At 46.7% G+C, this 23,259-nt stretch overlaps 3 protein-coding genes across 3 annotated transcripts; 1 reads left to right on the top strand and 2 right to left on the bottom strand.

The window, feature by feature from the left end:
* Positions 1-6,580: 6,580 nt before the first annotated feature.
* LOC133754669 (histone H2B type 1-B) lies at positions 6,581-6,993 on the bottom strand. Its single transcript, XM_062185099.1, has one exon. It carries the CDS (start codon positions 6,959-6,961, stop codon positions 6,581-6,583), a length of 381 nt encoding a protein of 126 aa, XP_062041083.1. The 5' UTR covers positions 6,962-6,993.
* A 297-nt stretch (positions 6,994-7,290) lies between these two features.
* Positions 7,291-7,697, top strand: LOC133754600 (histone H2A type 1-B). Its single transcript, XM_062185021.1, has one exon. It carries the CDS (start codon positions 7,291-7,293, stop codon positions 7,681-7,683), a length of 393 nt encoding a protein of 130 aa, XP_062041005.1. The 3' UTR covers positions 7,684-7,697.
* A 6,427-nt stretch (positions 7,698-14,124) lies between these two features.
* Positions 14,125-15,717, bottom strand: H1-2 (H1.2 linker histone, cluster member). Its single transcript, XM_062184974.1, has one exon. It carries the CDS (start codon positions 15,690-15,692, stop codon positions 15,051-15,053), a length of 642 nt encoding a protein of 213 aa, XP_062040958.1. The 5' UTR covers positions 15,693-15,717; the 3' UTR covers positions 14,125-15,050.
* Between the last annotated feature and the right edge of the window lie 7,542 nt (positions 15,718-23,259).

Raw genomic sequence — 23,259 nt, 5'->3', positions numbered from 1 at the left:
AAAAAAAAAAAAAAGGTTTGCAGTATGGATTTGTTCTTAGAAATTCCAGTGAAATGGTGTTTTGCAGGCCACTCATGAGAACATCGTGTTATGCTGCAAGGCTAAACCACTGAGCTTTTGGTAACAAAAGCTGATGTAGGCAGGAATACAGGATAAAACTGATCAGGTCTGTGAGCTGGACAACCACGCCTTCACCATTTCGTGACCTCATGCCCCTACCCAGCCACACCTGTGTGCCCACAGGCCAATTAGGATAATTAACCACTAAGCTTTGGAAGTGGATTAAAAGCTGTCAACAAGGTGTGTCCGGCCTTATCCTTTTCTCTGGTTTTTTGCCATTGCTGGCCCTTGCTGCCTCTGCGCCCCAAAGCGCCTGGCCTTTGGGCCACCTGCCTGCTTCCTGGCCTGCCTGTTCCTCCACATGGCTGGCTCCTGGTGCTCGGTATGAACCCGGATTTCTCTCTCTTAGGGCCCTCACTCTCCTCTGCATTTCTCTCACTGATTAAAAGCTTAAAATGTATCATGCTGCCTCATTCGTTTATGCCGGTATTCAGAATTCTTCTCTGAATATTAAGCAAGAACCCACGCGGGCTTATTAATATTGTGAATTTATTAATAAGCACACAGTGATATATAACACCCCAAATTCCGATATCACATTGGTCTTTTGGGGGGGGGGATTGTCATTTATGGTTTTTGAAAGGAACAAACTCACGACCATCTCTAAATAAGTAACTGGAAAGAAATTTCTTGGCTACGTTTTGTTTTAACTCTCAACATCACAACGAAAAAGAAAGATAGTGGTACAAATAATTATTTATTGTGATTTAATTCTTCTTTAACTACCTGAACAATTAAAACTGGGGGCAAGGACTTGATGATTATCTTCTGATCTAGGACAGCAAATCTTCCATTTCACATGTACCCTTGGTAACTAAGTCTATGAAATAAACTGACAGCAGGCAGGTCAAATTTATCAGTGGTGTGGCAGTGGGGGAAGGGGTGGGGGTGGACAGAGGGGTCATCACAGGAAAGGAAAGTAGGTATCAAATAACCTCCTGAAATCTTGGCGTTCTTTATAGAAGACAGGCTAGAGGGTGACTTAAAGATTTGGAGAATAGAAAATGATTTCTGGGAACGGTGAACAGGCCTTTGGAAAAATCGGGGAGAGCCTCTGGGAAGTCTGGGTGTGGTGTTTGTCTCCTGCATTGATCTTTCCTGCTTGCTGAGATTCAGGGGAAGGGGACTGATGACAATGAGTTTCTTTTGGAGGCCCTGTCCTCAGGATGAGAAGTTCAAAGAAAGTTTCTGCTGCCTTGCCCCATTGCTTTTTGCTGGCACAGTAATAAATTGTAGTCCAGAGAAATTAAAGGAGAACTTAAAGCAAATTGTGTTGATATACATTCCAAGAGAGGAAGGGACCAGTAGCAAGAACACATGGGAAACTTTCTTTTTGATTGGCACTTTTATTCCTAAAGTATAAGGGACATTAAGTAGTGATGTGGCCATGATGCTCATGATTGACATGTGTGATGGACATCTGGTAGTTCCATGTCATTGGACTACGTGCATGTGGCTACAAACTAGACTTTTCTACTTTGTCTGAGCTCCCATTTTTATGAGGATATTTTAACCTCAAGTTAAAGTGCAAAGTGGGCAGTCTTTGGTGGGTCTTGGAGAGTCCTGGGTGAGTCTTTGGGTTCATCCTGCCTAGCTCTCTACCTGACAATTTCCTGGTCTTAATTGCTCATGTTGATTGGCAGGAGGGGCCAGCATGGTGATAGAGCGGATTAAGCTGTGGCTTGAAACTCCACCATCCCATATCACATGTGACTGCCCTGTTTCTGATCCAGCTCCCTGCTATGAGGCCTAGGAAAGCAGCGGAAGGTAGTCCAGCTACTTGGGCCCTTGACACCCATGTTAGAGACCTGGATGGAGTTCCAGGCTCCTGGCTTCAGCCTAGCCCAGTCGAGCCGTTGTAAGCATTCGGGCAGTGAACTAGTACATGGAAGACCTCTGTCTTTCCCTGTCAGTGTTTATTTCGAATGAGTAAATCTTTAAAAAGAGAGATTAGCAAGAGAAATCTTCCTAATCTTTTTTATGACCCTTGACATAGAAGCAATAGGGCATAGATAGAAATGGGTAATTTTTTCAAGAATTTCTGAGGGCTCAAACTGAAAGTCTACTTTGTACACAAACGGGGTTGTAGAAGAAACAACAGCCGAGGTGTTAAAATATGATCTACTCCCAAATGAACCTTTCTGATCTGTGATTTGATCCAGGGAAACTAGCAAGAGAGTGAAAGTGCTCATTTCTTCTTCTTTTTTTTCCTTTGCCTTCTCTCCAGTCTTCTGACGTCTATGACTTTTTCTCTTAGTATTCAAATTTCCTTATTTTTTCAAGGAGCATTTTCACCATCTATGACAGCAAAATACATCAGTAATCACTGGCTCACTGTCTGGAAAGCTGCAAAACCTAAGGTGGAGATGTAAAACAGTATCGCAAATGCTGCTCCAAAGAGTTTATAATCTCTGAGGGCGAACTTGCATGCCTGAGGATCATAGCAGTGCTGGAGGTTTTGAGCAATAACTAACATCAGGGAGTGTGAAGGGGAAGATTAGTCCATGTAAATTAGAAGGATCAGGAGAGTTCATGAGGCAGATATGCGTCCAACATTTATTCAACATATATTTACCAAGCACCTGCTAATTGTCAGTTTTATAGGAGCACAGAATGGTGAACTAAGCAGACAAAGACTTGTATCCTCAAGACGATACTTTTCTTCTTGGGGAAGGCACACAATGAGGTAAAAACATAAAAATATTCAGTATATGTATTTTTGGTGATAAGTGCTACGGAGAAGAATTAAGCAAGGGAAAGTGATTGTTGAGAGGAAAGTGGGGAGGGAGGGACAGTGTCCCCAGGAGAATGTCACTTGGGTTCAGGCCTGCACAAGGTGAGGAAGCCAGCTCTATAGGAAGACTGAACACTTCAGCTGTGGGCCTGATGTATTCAAAGCAGGGGATCATCCAGGGAGAAAGTCAGAAGGGACAGCGATTCTGATTTTCTGGAAAAATTGTAGACCCTCTGCATAGAGCAGTGCGCAGACACAGGACTAGCTGAAGTAGAAGCTAAGGGGAAGGGCAGTGTCAAAACCCAGGCTGGAAGCAGGGAGCTATCCGAGCACAGCCTCTGGACTCTATACTCCACAGAATCATGGGTAAGAAAAAGCCTTCCACTGATCCAGGTCACCTGGAGTCGGCAAGCACTTGGCAGCCTCAGGCATCCCATTGGGGCGCCTCATTGTCAGCGAGTTCACAGCATGTGCTTTTGAAAAAGATGTGGAAGGCAAATGTGAGAAACAGATACGGGGAGGTAATTATCCCAAACAAATATGAAAGGAAATAGTTACTTCCCAATAACAACTCCAGCTCCAGAAACAGCAAAAGCAAGACAATTGACATCACTGAAAGATATAGGTTGAGGTCGGTTCTGTGGCGCAGCGGCATAAAACGCCAGCATCCCATATGGGTGCTGGTTCGAGACCTGGCTGCTCTACTTCTGACAGCTCCCTGCTATGGCCTGGGATAGCAGTAGAAGATGGCTCAAGTCTTTGGGTCTCCACACCCATGTGGGAGACCCGGAAGAAGCTCCTGGCTTCGGATCAGCACAGCTCCGGCCGTTGCACCCATCTGGGGAATGAACCAGCAGATAGAAGACCTCTCTCTCTGTCTCTACCTCTCTCTGTAACTCTGTCTTTCAAATAAATAAAATAAATACAATAATTCTTTAAAAAAATAAAGATAGGTTGACACTAATAGACTGGGAAGTTATGTGTATATGTAAATGTATCTGAATATGTATATATGTGTAAGAATGTGTGTATATGTCTGTATATGCAATATATAGAGCAACCAGTAAAAAAGAGAATTCAGAGAGTATAGATAATCAAACTGGACTCGTTTAAAGAAATTATTCAAGTAATTCCCAAAAAAGCCAGAAAACAGGGGCAGCAGGCCAGTGCTGTGGCACAGCAGGTAAAACCGCTGCCTGCAGTGCCAGCATCCCATATGGCTACTGGTTAGAGACCTAGCTGCTCCACTTCCGATCCAGCTCTCTGCTAGGCCTGGGAAAGCAGTGGAAGATGGCCCAAGTGCTTGAGCCACTGCACCCTCATGGGAGACCTGGTGGAAGCTCCTGGCTCCTGGCTTCAGATTGGCCATTGCAAAACCATTTGGGAAGTAAACCAGAGGAAGGAAGATCTCTCTCACTCTCTACTTCTGCCTCTCTGTAATTCTGCCATTCAAATAAAATAACCTTTAAAAAAAGAAAAACAAAACATAGGGGCGTTAAATGTGTGGGAAACTAATGATAGATAAAGGCTAATTAGTATATTTTGTCACCTAGATCCCTCTGGGGCATTCTCCAAGTTAAGAGTTTAGCGGTCAGTCTGATGATTGTGGGGGGAGGGGGGAAAACCTTTGCAAATTTATGTGCAGCATTTCAGCAAATAGGGTAAGGCAGAGAACTTTTCTTGTGCCTGTTGCCTCTCAGTTGTTGCCAACTCAAAATACTTCTCAAGCTAATGTGGCAAGTTTCCAGTCCTCACATTCTTAAGCCCACGAGATCAATAATTACTTTACCTGTACATGGCCTGAATACACTTAAAAGGAGACAGGCCAAGTGGATTAAAATGGAAATCCTTCTCACAAATTTAACAATGAAACAACCAAACCTCATTGCTCATTTCTCCAGCACCCAACAATCAAAAATACTTTAGGAAGTTGGCAAAATATCACGTTGCTGAGGATGTTAACAGCCTTTGAAGAAGGCGACTTGAAAACAGATGTTGGCAGACCACGCCTTCACCACGCCCCTGTGTGTGCGCCTGCCCCTGCCTGCCCCTACCTGTAGCCCACCTGCAAATCAGACTAATTAGCTAACCCCTTTGGAAGTGCATTCTAGGCCTGGAATATGGTGGGCCTGGCCCTTTGTTTCTCTTTCACACTTTTACAGGCCCTCCTTGTCCCTGTTGCCCCTCGCCTTCCAGGCACCAGGCCTTTGGGCCAGCTGAGCTCTCTGCCTTCGCGTTGCTGCTCATAACCAAATGCTCCCGGCCTGCTCTCGGCGTGGATCTGGATTTCCCTTTCTCTCTTAGAGCCCTCACTTTTCTATGCATTTCTCTAACTGAATAAAAAGCTTATAAAAAATTTACCATGTCGTCTAGTCTATTTGAGTCAATATTCAAAATTCTCTGAATTCATGGCAAGAGCCCAAAAAAACTTATTGATATGGGGAATATTAATAAGCAAATTGGTGCCAGGTACCAATTTGTTAAGAAACAAAATAATGACATGTCACTGTCCATGAATCCCTAAAGCAATCAGTGTGTAAAGTGTCAAAAATATGTTCCTGTTATCATGGCTTAGAATTTTTAAAAAAGGAAGATTGAGCCAAAAGGGAGCAATTACCTAATTCTCTACAATGAAATGCAGTCATCAATATGATCATTGGAATCCCTATGAATTTAAAAAGTTAATAGAGGGGCCAGTGCTGTGGTACAGCGAGTTAAAGCCGCAGCCTGCAGCACTGGCATTCCCTATGGGCATAGGCTCGAATATTTTCTGGGCCAGCATTATGATTAAGAAGTAGAGCCACCACCTGCAGTGCCTGCATCCCATAAGGTCAATGGTTTGAATCCCGACTGCTCCTCTTCCGATCCAGCTCTCTGCTATGACCTGGGAGAGCAGAAGATGGCCCAAGTCCTTGGGCCCTTTCACCTGCGTGGGAGACCCGGAAGAAGCTCCTGGCTTCTCAAATAAATAAACCTTAAAAAAAGTTATCAGACATGAGGCATTTTCCAGGGCAGCTACTGACGCTGCGGCCCGTATTTGCAGGTCTTGTGGGGTGAAATTGCCAGGCCAGCTTCTCTTTCACACCAGCGTTTTGCGCGCCCAGACAGGCGGTGTCGGTCACAGTGGCGCGCGGACATCGTCTGGGAACCACTCGAGAGTCGGTCTAAAGCCTGGGCACTGGCCACCCTCCACCCCCGACGCGCCCTGGCCCCTCCCCTCAGCCAGGGGCTGGCCAAGAACCAGAAAAGGCGCGGGATTCAGATCGCATCCTGACTCCAGCCAGCATCAAGGCTCCACTCTTGAGAAAAATTCGCCCCATCCAATAGGTGACCCAGGGATTTCTGAAGACTCAAGAGTTGCTTAGCTGACGTGATTAGTGGCCACGAGGGAAAACTGCAGGAATTTCACTGTCGAGGAGCTGGAGCTGTTGGGGGGTGGTTTCAAAGCTCATGCAAACCAGAGTTCACGAATTGCGCATCTCCCATCATGTCCAGACACCCCACGCTCCCGACCCCGACCACAGTGCCCTAAGGTTATTCAGCGCCGACCTGCACAGGATAAACACATGCTCTGGGGCGTCACTATCGCCAACCCTAACACCCGACCTAAACGCACCTCAACTAACAGAATCACAACACAAGGACGTCGGCCACAGCTCTGTTTGTGAAAGCGTGGGTGGCTCTGAAAAGAGCCTTTGGGGTGAGGGGCGGCGCCGACCCGGGCGCTCACTTGGAGCTGGTGTACTTGGTGACGGCCTTGGTGCCCTCGGACACGGCGTGCTTGGCCAGCTCGCCGGGCAGCAGCAGGCGCACAGCCGTCTGGATCTCGCGCGACGTGATGGTCGAGCGCTTGTTGTAGTGCGCCAGGCGTGACGCCTCGCCGGCGATGCGCTCGAAGATGTCGTTGACGAACGAGTTCATGATGCCCATGGCCTTGGACGAGATGCCGGTGTCGGGGTGCACCTGCTTGAGCACCTTGTACACGTAGATTGAATAGCTCTCCTTGCGGCTGCGCTTGCGCTTCTTGCCGTCCTTCTTCTGCGCCTTTGTTATCGCCTTCTTGGAGCCCTTTTTGGGGGCGGGAGCGGATTTGGAGGGTTCAGGCATTGCTTTTAATTTTGGCTGAGAGACTAAAACAGGCTCAGTCTACAGCTGATTAGTGATGACAGGCCTGAGTGCATATATTTATAGTCCCGTAATTCAAATGAGGGTTTGAGACTTCTTACTTCTGATTGGACAAGAAAGAAACTTTTGCTAGGGGGAGGTGTTTATGCAAATAAGGTATGCGGGTTGTCTTTTCCTATTGGGCAGAAAAGGTGAACCTATTTTGACCAATAGGATGACGTTTTGTACTAGCCCTGCGCTACTTATAAAAACACAATCTGCCAATCTATAGTTTTCTTTGCTTCAGGTTGTTAACCATCTTGTGCTGTACCATGTCTGGGCGTGGCAAGCAGGGCGGCAAGGCACGCGCCAAGGCCAAGACCCGCTCTTCCCGGGCCGGGCTGCAGTTCCCCGTGGGCCGCGTGCACCGCCTGCTCCGCAAGGGCAATTACTCGGAGCGCGTGGGCGCCGGCGCCCCGGTGTACCTGGCGGCCGTGCTCGAGTACCTGACGGCCGAGATCCTGGAGCTGGCGGGCAACGCGGCGCGCGACAACAAGAAGACGCGCATCATCCCGCGCCACCTGCAGCTGGCCATCCGCAACGACGAGGAGCTCAACAAGCTGCTGGGCCGCGTCACCATCGCGCAGGGCGGCGTGCTGCCCAACATCCAGGCCGTGCTGCTGCCCAAGAAGACCGAGAGCCACCACAAGGCCAAGGGCAAGTGAAGCCGCAGTAAAGAAGACGCAACTCTCGCTTTGAAATATCCAAAGGCTCTTTTCAGGGCCATCCACTGTTTCTCAAAAAAGCTGCTAACCCTGAGTGAAATTAGTCTTTCCCATGGCGATAGCGTGTTATAATTACCGTGCAGCCGGCGCCTCGGCTCACTAGGCTAATACTCCGCCTGGGGCGCCGGCACACCGGGTTCTAGTCCCGGTCGGGGCGCCGGATTCTGTCCCGGTTGCCCCTCTTCCAGGCCAGCTCTCTGCTGTGGCCCGGGAGTGCAGTGGAGGATGGCCCAAGTGTTTGGGCCCTGCACCCCATGGGAGACCAGGAGAAGCACCTGGCTCCAGGCTTCGGATCAGCGCGGTGCGCCGGCTGCAGCGGCCACTGGGGGGTGAACCAACGGAAGGAAGACCTTTCTCTCTGTCCACTCTGTCAAAAACAAACAAAAAAAAACCCTGCCAACAAGTTAGAGAAACGTGTATTCATTGTGACGGATGAAGGGCCACCCAGTGACAGGGTGTGTCAGCCGGGAAACATTCCCTGAGGTGCAGCTGTTTCAAATGTAAAACGTTTTGCTTTAGTCAGGGCAGCTCCGTGGCTTAGTGTTTATCTGGCGGTATTAAACGGCAGGCCTGGTAATTAGGGATTTCGGGGTCCACGCTAGGGCTTGGTTGAGGTAATCTCCCTCCACGGTTAGGTACGCTTCGGAGATGAGATGATCCAGACGTTAGAAAACGTCTACCATCCCAAACGGGCAGTGGATGAATTCGACCTATCAGGTTGTCTGAGTGGACCAATCATCGAAGTCCCTCCTTTAGCCAATGAGTTTGTCGCGCGGGTCTTTTGAAAATCCGGAAGCCAATCACAGTAGTCCTAACGATATTTAAAGGCAGCTCTGTCTCCAGTTACCACAGACGCCAAGTGTGAGTTCCACCGGAGCGAGATGGCCCGCACGAAGCAGACAGCGCGCAAGTCGACGGGCGGGAAGGCGCCGCGCAAGCAGCTGGCCACCAAGGCGGCCCGCAAGAGCGCGCCGGCCACGGGCGGCGTGAAGAAGCCGCACCGCTACCGGCCCGGCACGGTGGCGCTGCGCGAGATCCGGCGCTACCAGAAGTCCACCGAGCTGCTGATCCGCAAGCTGCCGTTCCAGCGCCTGGTGCGCGAGATCGCGCAGGACTTCAAGACCGACCTGCGCTTCCAGAGCTCGGCCGTCATGGCGCTGCAGGAGGCGTGCGAGGCCTACCTCGTCGGCCTCTTCGAGGACACCAACCTGTGTGCCATCCATGCCAAGCGCGTCACCATCATGCCCAAGGACATCCAGCTCGCGCGCCGCATCCGCGGGGAGCGGGCGTGAATCCAGCAAATTTCTCGGATTCCAAAAAGGCTCTTTTCAGAGCCACCTACAAACTCGCTGGAAAGAAGTTGTAATGATGTCTGGGTGAGAAGTGTCTCTGGGCTTGGTTTCTTGGAGTTTGTAAGGGTGAGGTGGGCTGACTATCCGTGCGCACACGGCTTCAACTTGGGTCAAGGTGCAAGGTGTCTGGCGCGTAACAAATCTCCCCAGGCTTCTACTGGGATTCTGCTCCCTGGCGGGGTTCCCGGGTCGCAACAGAGCGGGGCCGGGGAAGTCGCGCGTCAGAGATTGGGAGGGCTCCTTTTATAGATTCCGGGCATGGGGGTTAAAGGATGAGGCGGTTCTGATCCTCGTTGGTTGACCTTTAGCAAAGCACCCGCAGGGACCTTGACAAGGACTTTTCCCTGCAAGTACAGGTAGGAACTTTCCATTCCCGGAAGTGTAGGCCTTCCTTCCATGCGGATCCCAAAGCTACCACAAGGGTTCTTTGCTGTTTGTAGTGCACACTTAATTACGCGTAAGTTTGTGAAAAGTTTTGTTTGTCCAAATGTTGAATTCAATTTCTCAATTATCCGTATTTCAAGGATAAGTTTGTATCCAGTGCGTGAGTGTCGAGTTTCTAGGGTTAAACTATTTGGATACAAATTTAACTTGAACAGAAAATGGAAGCCAAGGAAATTATGGCTCATTGCTCCTGGGCGAGGATGGTAATTCTTTTTTCTCGTATTTGTTTACTCTTGGTACTTGAACTATCTCCCAGTCTATTTAAAAAAAAGACAGAGATGGAGAGACAGAGAAAGGTCTTATTTCCGTTGGATCCCTCACCAGATGGCTGCTATGGCTGGTGCTGCGCCGATCCGAAGCCAGGATCCAGGAGCTTCTTCCTGATCTCCCACGCGGGTGCAGGGACCCAAAGACTTGGGCCATCTTCTACTGCTTTCCCAGGCCATAGCAGAGAGCTGGATCGGATTGGAGCAGCTGGGACCCGAATCGGTGCCCATTTGGGATGCCGGCGCTGCCTGCTGAGAATTAACCTACTGCGCCAGGGCGCGGGCCCCCAGTCTGTTTTCAATATCGGCCTGAAGCAGGACTGGGCCAGACCCAAAGTCGGGAGCTCAATGTGGGTCTTCCCACTTGGGTGGCAGGGACCTGAAGCGAATGAGTCATCACCTGCTGCCTCCCAGAGTGCGCATGTAACCGGACGTGGAGATCAGAAGCGGAGCTGGGACTTGGAGCCCAGGCCCTCCCATGTGGGATATGGGGTCCACAGCAGCACCCAAAGCGGTGGGCAAGTAGTGAGACAAACGCCTACCTCCATTTCACATCTGTTCTCAGCTGTCTGCTCACACTCCCTGCGTCCCATCCTTGTTCCCCTGGCATTCTCTAACGGTGTATTAATGCCTTGAACTGGACTTGCCATCTTTGGCATGGATTTCACCCTTCAAGTCACCTTCTACATTTCTCTTAATATACCTGTAAGTCTGTCAACGGGAAGTAAATACAATTGATTTTCAGCCATGAGAGTACTGTGTATGAAACTATGCAATAACATGTGCCAAGTAACATTTTTTTCTGTAATACTTCTATCATATATTAAAAAGAATTCATGACTGAATTATGAGTCAAAAGTTTATGGAATATTTGTAGACATTTTCAGCAATCAGTTTGGAGAAGTATTAAATATATTACTATTTTCCAGTATTGTTTTATAAATCTAAGTGCAAAGTTTAATAGCACTAGGTGCTGGTGGTGTGATGCAGGTTAAATCACTGTTGGCATCCCTATCACAGCTCTGGGATGATGGCACAACTTCTTGGGCCTCTCCCTCTATGTGGGAGACGAGGATGGAGTTCTTGGCTCCTGGCTGTTAATGCCTGGCCCATATCTGGTTGTTGCAGCCATGTGGCGAATGAACCTGTGGGTTTAAGATCTCTCACTCTCTCTTCTCTCCCTCCCTTCCTTTTAAATTAATGTCTACAATAATATCAGTGAGGCCAGCAATGTGATATAGCTGCTAAAGCCACCTCCTGCAAAGCAAGCTTCCCACATGGGTGCTAGTTCAAGACCTGGCTGCTCCACATCCAATTCAGCTCCCTGCTAAGGTGACTGAGAAGCAGCAGCAGTCTCCCACGTGAAGCTCCTGGCTCCTGGCTTCAGCCTGGCCCAAACCTGGTGGTTGTGCCCATCTGGGGAGTGAACCAGCAGATGGACAATCTCTCTCTTTCTCTGTAACTCCTTTCATATGAGTAAAGTAAGTTTAAGAAAATAATAAAGATAAACCTCTTTAATCACACTCAAAGTAACTGAGGCTCAGCGGGTTACCAAGTATGCCATATTACCAAATAATAATAGCAATAATATCAAATTCAGTATATGTTTTGAAGGAAATCAGAATGTCTTCCCCAAATGTGCCACTTTGGTGTAAGGTTTATTTTTAGCTGAAGGCAATTGAGAATAGATGCAGGAAGGATTCTCTGTCATTTTCTTATTCAACTAAAAATAGGGATTAACTTCCTTTGTGAAGGTTGCATAAATTTCCTTTGTGTAAGACAAGGACAGCTATACCAGGAAAAGGACTAGAAATAGAGTTGGCACTGAGATGAGTCAACAGAAACAAACCTAACTAAAACAGCCTTATCGGCCATTAGTTTTGTCCATGTATTTCCTAGTTGCTTCACAATTTATCGCTCTTGAAGCCCAGGCCACCTTCTGTTTGTTAGAATGGTTTCTGAGTCTAACCACTTGATGGAGTGTTTTTTTCTTTGAACTCTTTGCATATAAAACACAGATAAAATTGACTACTTTTTTTTCCTGCTGTAAATCTGTTCTTTGTCACTTAAATTCACAAGTCCCAGGCAATGAACTTAGGGTAGAAGAAAAGTTTTCCTTCCCAACAGTTTCATAAACATTAAAAAAGTCAATTTTCTCTTCAAATAGTTTTTACATTCGAAGAATTATCTTGGGTCCAAGTCAGTCAATTATCTGAACAATTGTGATGAAATGAACAAAATTTAAAAATGAATAAAACCAAGGAAGTATGGTATTGAAGATTGTATCTAAAGGCTAGATGAAATTGGAGACATTGGATTTTAACTCTGAAAATGCAAGGAATACGTCTTATTTGGAAATAAGGCAAGGACATCCTTCATCTATGGAAATATGTTTGCTGCAGATATTTGGTGTTAGGATTGGTTGAATGTAAATCCCCTAGATTCAGACCCTGAAGGGCACCGATGGAAAACTGGAAAGAGGAGACCCCTTGACTATGGGGCTCAGCAACAGTTGGGTGGAAGCTGAAATTTCGTCCCCCATTCCAAGTCATCTCCGCTCAGGAGGCTTCTGAAATTCCTATGCAAATGTTATTCACTAGATGAAGTCACAAGTCATTCACAATATCAGTAATTGTTTTTTGTTACATAAAATATGAGAAGAAGGGGAAGGAAAAGAAGATGCCTTTATTATGGTTAGACTCAAGCCATAACACCACTGGAAATGGGCTACTATGAACTGAGACGTGCTTTAAGTACAAAATACTGTTTCAGTAAAACCCAGGGTATGAGAACCAGAAACCAAGGATAGGGTTAGATGAATTCAGGATTACACAAAGTATAATTCACTGGGGGAGAGTTACCAGCAGATGTGGTCTCTGGAGGCCAGGAGACCTATAACTCTCCAGTGAGCAGCCAGAGGTTTATATGTTAAGGTAGACAATAGTGATCCACAGCTACTTAAGTAAGTGCACCTGGACTTTCTCTTGAAAAACGAACACTTCATGCATTAGATAAAGGACATTCCAGGGTCAGGCCACTAAAACAAGCCAGAGGGGTCTTAATGACTTGTTTATGCTAAAAGGTTTGGGATGACTGTCAGGGTTACCTAAAGGGTGACAATCAAAATGTTTACAGCCAAAATGACTGTGGTCATGTCAAGCTGATTTCCTACAAATACATAGGAGACTGAAAGTAGTTGGCATGAAAAACATTTTACCTTGATTTTTAGAGTGAATAACATTTTTATTTTATATGTATTGGATTAAATAAAGCATATAATCAAAATAGATTTCACCTGTTTCTTATTTCTATGGCTTCTAAAGGTTTATGATTACATCCATGGCTTGCATTTGAGCTCAGCTCGACAATGAATAGCACCGTTCTACAGGTTAATTCACTCACCCATTGATCTGAGAATTGAGTAGTTTCAGTGTGCACTACATGAGATGCTGGACCTCAAGGAATCTAAAACCACATAGATTCCCATTAATGAGAGCAACAGAGAAAATATCTGGAAATAAATGCAATAAAAATGCTAAGATGCATTTGGAGATAAATGTAAGCTCCTTGGATAACAAAAAATACTCAAGTGGAAAAACATAATTCCTGAATAAGGAGACTCAGCAGCTCCCCAAATTAACTTAAAAAGTTTGTTATAGTCCCAATAAAACTACCAGTAAATTGTTGAGGATTATTATGTGGGACAAGCGATAAAGCAGTGAGGAGAGGCCTGTGAAAGTACATATGGAAAAAGCACCCCCCCAAAAAATAAAATAACCCAGAAAATTCTGAAAAGAAAGAGTGATTGGAGGAAATTTACCAGCTATTAAAATCCTAAATTTTTATGAGTACTTGGTATGTGTCAAGTATGCCGAGTATTAAATATAGCGTTGTGAACAGTACTTAAACCAGTATGATCCTATCCTACCTAAAGAATGGCCAAAAGACCAAAGCCACAAAAAGAGTCCAGGATTTAACACACTTGTGCATATGTCTATGATAAAGGTGCAAGGGACAGAAATGAACAAGAGTTCACGAATGTCTTGGAGAAAAGACAGGTCCAAATACGAAGCCTTAACCAGAATTCCGAGGGCTGCATTATTTCGTGCTGATGTAAGATCAGACACAGAAGCGCGGGTGGGGGGGACAGAACGTCCTCTTCCCTCCTGCTTTCACGCTCGCCCTCTCCCTCCCTCCCGTCACTCTCCGTACTACGGAGACGGGAACTCACCCTGGCGGCAGCCTTGCGGAAGCAGCGGTGCGGTCTCCAGCCCGCTGCCCGTCACTAGGTTTGCCAAAGTCTGCGTCCACAAGGACACAAAACAGGACGAAGGGTTTCGCAGAGCAAAAGCGTGCACGTGAAACAACTTGGACAACACTCATGCAAATTGAAACCTTTATTACAAGGAACATCTCCGCACCTCCAATACACATCTCCAATAACCAGTACTGTGTCCCGCAGAAACACCTGGATTCTACAAAAAAAAAAAAAAAAAGCGTACAAACACAAGTTGAGTTTTACCTAGTGATCAAACGAGGACAAAATGGCCGACGAGCCGTGGGTTTTGGTGCGCCCAAGCCCTTCGCACCTTTCTGTGGGGAAGGCCCTAAGGTCGCGGGGCGGACAGGGCGCCCGCCGCCCCCGGCCATCAGGCATCCGCGGCAGCGGGAGAGGCGCTGGCCGTCCCCTGTTGCCCCGGGGTCAGAGACGCGCCCAGCGTCCGACACCCCGGGCACCTTCCCTGCCGGCGGGGACGTCAAACCCTGGGGTAGACCGCCGCTAACCACGGAGCGAACCGCAGCCAGCAGCCAACACCGCACGGGGTGAGCGCTGCGGGCCGCGGGCGAGCGCCAACCCCCGAGCAGGGCGGGACTTTTGAATCCGTCTCCAGCCCAGTGCAGACCTCAGAGGCTGGGAGCCTGGCTCCCGGCGTCTGCGCTGGTTTTGGCAGCTCGCAGGCTCAGGGGGGGGGGCTGGCAGGGGCGCCTGAGCGCACACCGGCCAGCGGAAACACCCGCCGCGCCGCTGACGGCAGGGCAGGGCCGCGGAGGGGCGGGAGCGCCGACGGCGCAGGGCCAGCCCTGGGCCCCGCAACCCCACGCGTGGGTCTACAGCCTCGCCGGGGGAGCGGAGCGGAGCGAGGGCGGGGGCTGAGGAGGCAGCGAGCGCGAGAAGCGTCCAGCTCTTTCTGGGAGGTCCGTGGTGGCTCTGAAAAGAGCCTTTGGGGTTTGGGAAGCAGGTAGCCTACTTCTTCTTGGGGGCCGCCTTCTTGGGCTTGACGGCCTTGGGCTTAGCAGCCTTGGGCTTGACGGCCTTGGCGGCGCTCTTGGCCGCCTTCTTGGGCTTGGCCACCTTGGCCTTCTTGGGACTCTTGGCCACCTTCTTGGTGACAGCGGCGGCCGCCGGCTTCTTAGCCTTCTTCGGGGTCTTCTTGGCCGCCTTCTTCGGGGTGGCGGCGCCCGTCGCCTTCTTGGGCTTCTTGGCCGCCCCGGCGGGCTTCTTGGGCTTGGCGGCGCCCGCCTTCTTGGGCTTGGGCTTGGCCTCGCCGGCCGCCGCCTTCTTGTTGAGCTTGAAGGAGCCCGAGGCGCCGGTGCCCTTGGTCTGCACCAGGGTGCCCTTGCTCACCAGGCTCTTGAGGCCCAGCTTGATGCGGCTGTTGTTCTTCTCCACGTCGTAGCCGGCGGCCGCCAGCGCCTTCTTGAGCGCGGCCAGCGACACCCCACTGCGCTCCTTGGAGGCGGCCACGGCCTTGGTGATCAGCTCGGACACCGGGGGCCCGGACGCCTTGCGGCGCGCCCCGGAGGGCTTCTTGGCCGCCTTCTTCTTCACCTGGGTCTTCTCCGCCGGGGGCGCGGCGGCAGGAGCGGCGGGAGCGGTCTCCGACATGCTGAGGGCTAGGGCGCGGGTACAAGTGGCGCAGCACCGATGGAGCGGCGCGGGGCAGGGCCGCGGTATATATAGAGCGCAGGCGCGCGCTGATTGGTGCTCCGCGCGCCCGCCGCCTGGCAGGCTCCGAGCCGCCGCGCTGCGCCCAAGTTGTGTTTGTTCCACCTCACAAAAGGGAGAAAATATTAAAATATCCCGCACCAAATCACTCGGGTTTGGTCGGGAAATGATCCGAGAAGCCTCGGGCTTCATGCTCGCCAGTTACTTTTCCTGTAACCCCAAAGGCAACTTGTCCAGGAGTCCCCAACTCCCCCAACTCCCGAGGAAGTCCAAGGCTGTCATAGACCACTTTCTGTTTTTCTTCTAAATTACCTGTTCGCTCCTTTGCCCCTCAAAGTTCTTTTTCTCAGGGGTGATAAAGTAGATGCTTTCCTTATTTTTGGGACAAAAATGGAATCGTTTCCACCCAGATTTTGACGATAATTCTGTTTCTTCGCAAGGGAAGTAACACAGGTCCTCGGTGAATTCTGCGTGCAGACCCACAGGAACTGCGGGCCGGGCCGGGGGTCCCGGGACCCGTCCGAAGTCCTTAGGCCGGGATGGGAGGGGGCTCCTAGGCCTCGGGGGGGTCCTGGGTGGTGAGGGGTTAGAGACTTGAATCTTTGATTTAAAGACTTGGAAACTACCAAATCTCTTTTCATAGGTGGGGGCGGGGCATCCTTTTCACAGCTCCAAAAGCGAGACAGTGGGTTGTTTTTAAAAAGCTTTCAGGTCCCCCTCTGAGTTGTGCGAGGCAGGGGGTCTGGCCCTCAAGAATAGGGATAATGAGGGAAGAAGGGAGACGCCTGGAGCCTGCCAAAGGCCCCCCATAAACTTGGCAGTTAGGACATTGAGATGACATGCTTTCAAAGGAAACAAGCATCCGATGTATTTATTTATTTATTTTTATATTCTGCAATACAAGATTAAGTGCAGACCGAGAAATGTCGAGGTTATTTCCAGTAACAATACCTTACATATGTCATGGTTTAGAGGACTCCGTCGAACTAGAAATTCAGAGATGGAAATAAATCGGCTGACTTTAACAAAACACACTTTTGATTCGTGAGCCATAGATTTGAAACTCGCACATACAAATTAGATGGCAAAAACGTAAACCGAACATGTAAATTGTTATACCTGCTGTTGCCTATGAGTTTGATAGCACCACTTCTCATCCCTTTTTAAATCTGCCGTTCTATTCTAAAATTTGCTTTGCTAATTGCAGGCTTGCTACTTCATGTTTTAACTTTTGATGCCAAGTAGTTGCAATGTTTTTTCCCTTGAGAGAAAACACAAGGTAAGTTTTCTGCTGACATATTTAGTATAATTATATATTTATGTTTAGGGTCAAGGGCATTGTAACTCAGCAGAACCCCCTATTCAAATGTATGTCTACATGAAAATATGTTAAAGATGTCAGCTCTAGATTGTGGTAAAGTAAAAAATAGTGATAGAAATTGAGTTCAGTGATGAATGAAAACTGACACGTCTTTTAAACTCCGAGTGGCCCCGTGATTTCATGAAATAACACTTGTTTGACATTTAGAAACAAGGTCTACTACCACTCATGTCCTCTGGGAATTAACAGCCTAAGAGATTAGTGATGGATGAATTAGCAGCCATAGAAACCGCTTCACACTGGCTGTCCTCCTGTGTGACTTGTAGGAGTTCTAAGACATTGTTCAAGAGTACAAATGACTGAAGTGCTTTCATCCTGCTAATATGTCTTAGTAAGGGAAATAAGAACATGTCCCTGTGCTCCAAAACTATATGCAATGAGTCCCATTTCATCTGAAACTCAGCTAAGTGTTCGCATACATCAGGAAAACAGCTGTGTGAAGTGCTGGGTACCAGGTCACTGATCCTCCCTTCACTATAAATTGCTGTCTTGGTTCATGAGTGAAAAAATTTGATGGCTATGATTCAGCTCTCTAATATGATTGCTTGGATTGAATCAATTAAATCAAACCATGTCTCTTTATATGCAATTCTGAAGTCCAGACTTCAAGCCACGTAGAATAGCCAGCAACCCAGATTCTTGCCTGCAGTGTGCTAGCCACATGGTCACGGGCTGAAGACAGAAGAACTACTAACCCTTCTCCTGATTCCTTATAATTTGTACTGAGAAAAAAGAAGCAAAAATTTAAAACAAGGCCAAAAGTATTTCTTCATGTTCTTCCAGGCTGTATTAGAGAATTATCTAAAAAGTTAACTTATGGATCATCTGATACTCTAAGGCACCACTAGACAATAAATACTATGTAAATCACATACATCATTTTTTAATTTTCTGTAAGAACATTGCAAAAAAAGGAAACATAATTTTAATAGTTTTCATTTAACTAGAACAATATACCCAAAATATTATCACTTCAAAATATAATCAAAATTTTATATTGATATGTTGTATTCTTCTTTAAAGGGAAAATTTCAAAATCCGGTGTGTATTTCATGCTTATTGAACATCTCAATTCAGACCAGCACATTCCAGGTGCCCAGTGATCACATGTAGCTGCCATGCTGGACAGTACAGCTTTAGGTAGTTAACTAATTAATTGCTTCCTTTGAGTGGGCCCAGATGATGTGAATAAGATGTCCACTTGTAGATTAGTAAATAATAAGAGTTTTGTCCAGTACTGATGCAAACGAATTGTTTCTAGTGGAAAAGATAACCCTAAAAGAATACGTTAATGTTGCCTAATAGGACATTGACCATTCTATGTCTGATGTTTCAGCCTTCTTCTACCATACTTTCCTTTCCTGAGTAAACACATATTTTATTTTCCAGTATCCTCTTTTGGCCTAACTTTGTCATCCTGCTCGTTCCTTCATTTATCAGTCAAATTATTCTTTGACCTATACATGAGTTTGCTATATATTGTGTGTATGCAAGTCCTTTTTAACATTTTGAGTATTATTTGTTGACACTTGGTTGGTTAGTTTGTCCCAAGGGCTCTCAGTTAGAACCTCTAGATGACATTCTGGAAATTGGAGGATCCAAAACTTTGCACCACCAGCTTTAGAGCAACCTGAGCTCTGGTAGGTGTCCTGTGGAATCTCAGAAACAAGATTCAACAAGGTTGGGAGCAACAAAAAGCCTACTACGCTGAGCTCCAGGGGAAAATTCAGATTAAGGAAGTGGTCTTCCGATTCAAAATTCGTGGCTTTAAGACAGCCACCAATAAACAGAAGACACAGTTAAAATATTGCAAAGCAACATACCATGTATTCTTGTATTTGCAAACATCATGACTTTATAGGCTGGCTAATTTTATCTCATGCCATACTCTTCAATGTCTGGAAACCCTGGAGGACAAATTTAAACAGACAAAGCAGAATGTCAAGACACACTCAGCATGAGAGAGATTGTTGGTCAACATGCCGAAGTAAGTAGGATGCTGTTAGCTTTTGAAGGCAGCTAACCTATTATTAATAGGCCCTGTTGTGGGCCCCAGTTGGAGTTATTAACACTTTATATGTCCTGATTCATCAGATGATGAAGCTATTAAATAACACAGGACAACTTTTCTACTCTTTTTTTAATCTTTGGAGGCAAATGGCCAACAATTAGGAGTTTAAACCTTAGCCAAAATGTTTGCTGCACCATGCTTTGAGCTTCACAAGGACTGAGACCAAAGTTTCTATGTCCTTTCACCCTGAGACATCCACAAAATGCACTGAGGAAACTTATATATGACAGTAAAGCATACAGCAGGAGCTTCATAAATACATAGATGGCATCACAAAGGAACAATACATTGCACAAAAATACTTAGATAACACTTTGGAATTGCCACTGGAATTGAGTTGGTGAAAGAGGAAACCAGGTCATTTATAATCAGCTTTCTTCAAGTTTTATTTCAAATAACTTCATGCTCCTTCAGAAAGTCAAACCTACCCTCAAAAGATAATAGTTTTTCAATCATGAGAACATACACACTTTTACACCTTCCCAGGCTGGGCCTATAATGAAGGCAATTATAATGCACAAACTTATCAGACAGTAGCCTTAGTCAGAATAAGTATATATTCTTTTTAATAAAAATATTTATTTATTTATTTGAAAGTCAAAGTTACAGAAAGGGAGAGACAGGGATAGAGAGATTGTCTATCTGCTGGTTCACTCCCCAAATGGTAGCAACAGTTGGAGCTGAGCTGATCTGAAGGCAGGAGTCAGGAGTCGGGAGTTTCTTCTGGGTCTCCTACATGGGTGCAGGGGCCCAAGGACTTGGGCCATCTTCTATTGCTTTCCCAGGTCATAGCAGAGAGCTGGATCGGAAGTGGAGCAGCGAGGACTCAAACCAGTACCCATGTGGGATGCTGGCACTGCAGGCAGCAGCTTTACCTGCTACGCCACAGCACCAGCCCCTAGAATAAGTTTATATTCATATACCACAAATATTTTGGAGGAAACATGGAAGTAGTTACTTTGCTAGACTTTTTAAGAAATTTTTTTCAGTCCTAGCCCATCACTATATTGTGCATTAGTGTTCTACATGCTTCCTGAACTCTTGTTAAGCACGAGACATCAGGCAAGATTTACAAAGAAATCAAACAAAATACCTTCTTTAAAGGATTTATGGCTGGCTTAATTATCATTCAGCACAAGGAATTTGATAGGAAAGACCCAAGTCACTAAAACAATAGAAGAATAAGGAAGTAAAACTGTGAATGTGCTGATTAAACCTTTGCCTTCAAGTACTCACCAGTCCAGTCAGGAATATACAAGCAAACCGCCTAAAACAGTGTTTCTCAAAATCTTGGATTTCACAACCCCTTTCACTCTTAACAATCAGCCGGACCTCCAAAAACTTTTTGTTAACGTGGTTATGTTTATGGATATATGCTACTTTAGGAACTGAAGCTGCAGATTAAGTTAATAATTTAATAATTTAAATTATTTATGTAACAATCATTTAAACATTATAAACTAATAATATTTATCTATGATCATATATTTTTATACTGATTTTGTAGCACAGTGGGTTAAGCCTCTGCCTGGGAAGGCCCCATCAGAGCGCCTGGGATCAAGTCTCCGCTCTGCTTCCAATCCTGCATCCTTGCTAATGTGCATTCCAGGAGGCAGCAGATGAGGGCTCAAGCCCTGGGAGCCCGGCCCTCCATGGGGGAGAGCCAGGAGAGTTCCTGGCTCCTGGCTTGTGCCTGGCCCAGGTCTGGCTGTTATGGCTATTTTGGGGAGTGAACTGGTAGATGGAAGAAATTCTCTCTCTCTCTCTCTCTCTCTCTCTCTCTGTCTTTCTCACCCCCTCTTTCTTTTAGTTGCTCTACTTTTCAAATAAATTTTAAAAACTTAAAAACAAAGGAAAGGCAAGCCATTGCAGACTGGAACTTGCAAGACCCCTGTGGGCTCAGCACAGCTGGCGGGCCGTGTAGAGGGGTGGAGAGCCAGCTTTGGCACAACCAGGTTGTTTTAATTCCAAATCCTTCACTGAGAAGCTGAGTGAACTGTTCAGGTCCACAGCCTTTCCCAACTTTGATTTCCGCCCCTGTAACATGGGGATTACACCTTCCCACTAGGAACATAGTGAAGATTCCATCAGAGGACATGGTGACAGTTCCTGGAATCGGCTTGAGCACACAGTCTTTCCCTGAACCATGAGACCTTCCTGTCTTGAGAAAGCTCGGGGTGGTCATGAACTTGGAAGGGTGGGTGAGAGTAGAGCAAGTCCAACAGCTGGCTCATTCTTTCCAGTTCTGGGTGATTCCCTTAGCGGAGTCCAAAGGGTCGCAGGCCCTAGGTCAAGATGATGAGAAGAGGTGAAGCTGGACCACCAGAGAGGGGAGCAGTGGATGTTTGTGTTCCTGTGTGTAACTGTGTGTGTGCCCTGGGGAGTGACAAGTGAGCAAGTCAGCCAGGACCATCCCTCTGAGTCTTAGCTCACTTGGCTGTGCTCTGCACTCACGGCTCAGGACGGTTAAGATGACCCGTAGTTATCCTGCCTCCGGCACCTGCCACTCCACCCACTGCACTGTTTACCCCTGAGCTCAACTCCGCCTGCTTAAGTCAAACAAAACTGACGGGGACCAAATTCTCTTAAGGATTTATAGCTATGATTCAGTAAATTGCTTACATTTTGCATAGTTAAAATACGGACGCAGCACACTTTATTTGTCAAAAGACCAACTATTACTGGCTCAGACACTAGCACATCTGAATTCAAATTCAGTTTTCCCGTTTTCTGGCTGTGCAACCTTGGACGAGTTAATTAACCTCTCAATGACTCGGTATTCTCATCTATAAAGTGGCAATAATAATGCCACCTGTTTTGTAGACTGTTATAAGGACAGACTAAGGAGTTAATATTTATGTAGTTCTTAGAACAGTGTCTGGTATATTTTAAGTGCATATATATTGAATTAGTAAGTATTAATTTAAAATATTGCACCTACATTATTACGCACAAAACAGTGACACAATGTGCAGCTGCTTAAGAGTACCATTGATAATAATAATGGTGCTGGGTAACTGAACACTTCCCGAGAGCTTCAGACTTCACGCTTCTTCAAGAGAGTGCTGCAGGCTCATTGTGATTCTTCTACCCTAAACACACAAGCAAACACACAGGCACGATGAATTAAAATACCCATTGAAAGAAAGCCAAACAAGATGAGGCTTTTGTGTGTGTGTGTATGTATATATAGTGCATACATTTAAAACACTGTCGATTATTAACTACTTACTAAATAACAACTCTAGCAAGTTTTAGATCTGCATCCTCCTCACCCCTACCCCTCAGAATCGCAGGCATTCACACTATCATGCTTTTGTTCTTTGGACACTAGATGGCACTCTACGCAAGGAGCTCTTATTTTGGAAGCTTACATAGTCCTACTTTTCCAGCTCTAGGCAATTGTCAACCTCTCGCTATACACTTAGTTTTTCATCTCTTTTGGTGGCTGGAAATTGTTATCACCATCTGACACATGATTATTCTGAGGCACTGAGAATCCATGAGGCTACAGGAATTCTGTATGCAGGCAAGAACACAGGAGAAGCAAAGTTTATGTCTTGAACTCTTGCCTAAGTAGTCTATAAAAATCACGCTGCTAATTCATTCACTCTGCAAAGAATCCATCGGCAGCTTCAGTAAGTCCAGCAGTGTGCTGGCTTCAGGGACAAGAAATTACACAAGATAGGCCCTTACTGTGGGGCCGTGAGAATGAATGCCTAGGAAAAGATAGGGAATAGTGGTTGTGAAAAAGAGGTCAGGAAAGTAGGGGATTGTTGATTTTCCCTGGGGGTGGAGCATGCCTTAGAGGGAAACCCTGACAATATCAAATTAGTTCTTTTCATTTTTGAAGCAACGTGTCCATGGTGAGGAGGATGGCAGAGGAAAACATCCCTGTGTATGGGTGCTGCACACAGGTGCCAATGTCAGACTGGCTCTTAACTGCAAGGGAGCATTCACAACATGCATGATTAAATAGTCATGCCAATCCAAAGGCAGGAGCCAGGAACTTTCTCCAGGTCTCCCATGCAGGTGCAGGGCCCCAAGGACTTGGG

Source organism: Lepus europaeus, chromosome 3 (assembly GCF_033115175.1).
Source record: "Lepus europaeus isolate LE1 chromosome 3, mLepTim1.pri, whole genome shotgun sequence".
Lineage (NCBI taxonomy): Eukaryota > Metazoa > Chordata > Mammalia > Lagomorpha > Leporidae > Lepus > Lepus europaeus.
The sequence above is the reverse complement of the archived record's forward strand: the minus strand, read 5'-3'. Positions and strand labels throughout refer to the sequence as shown.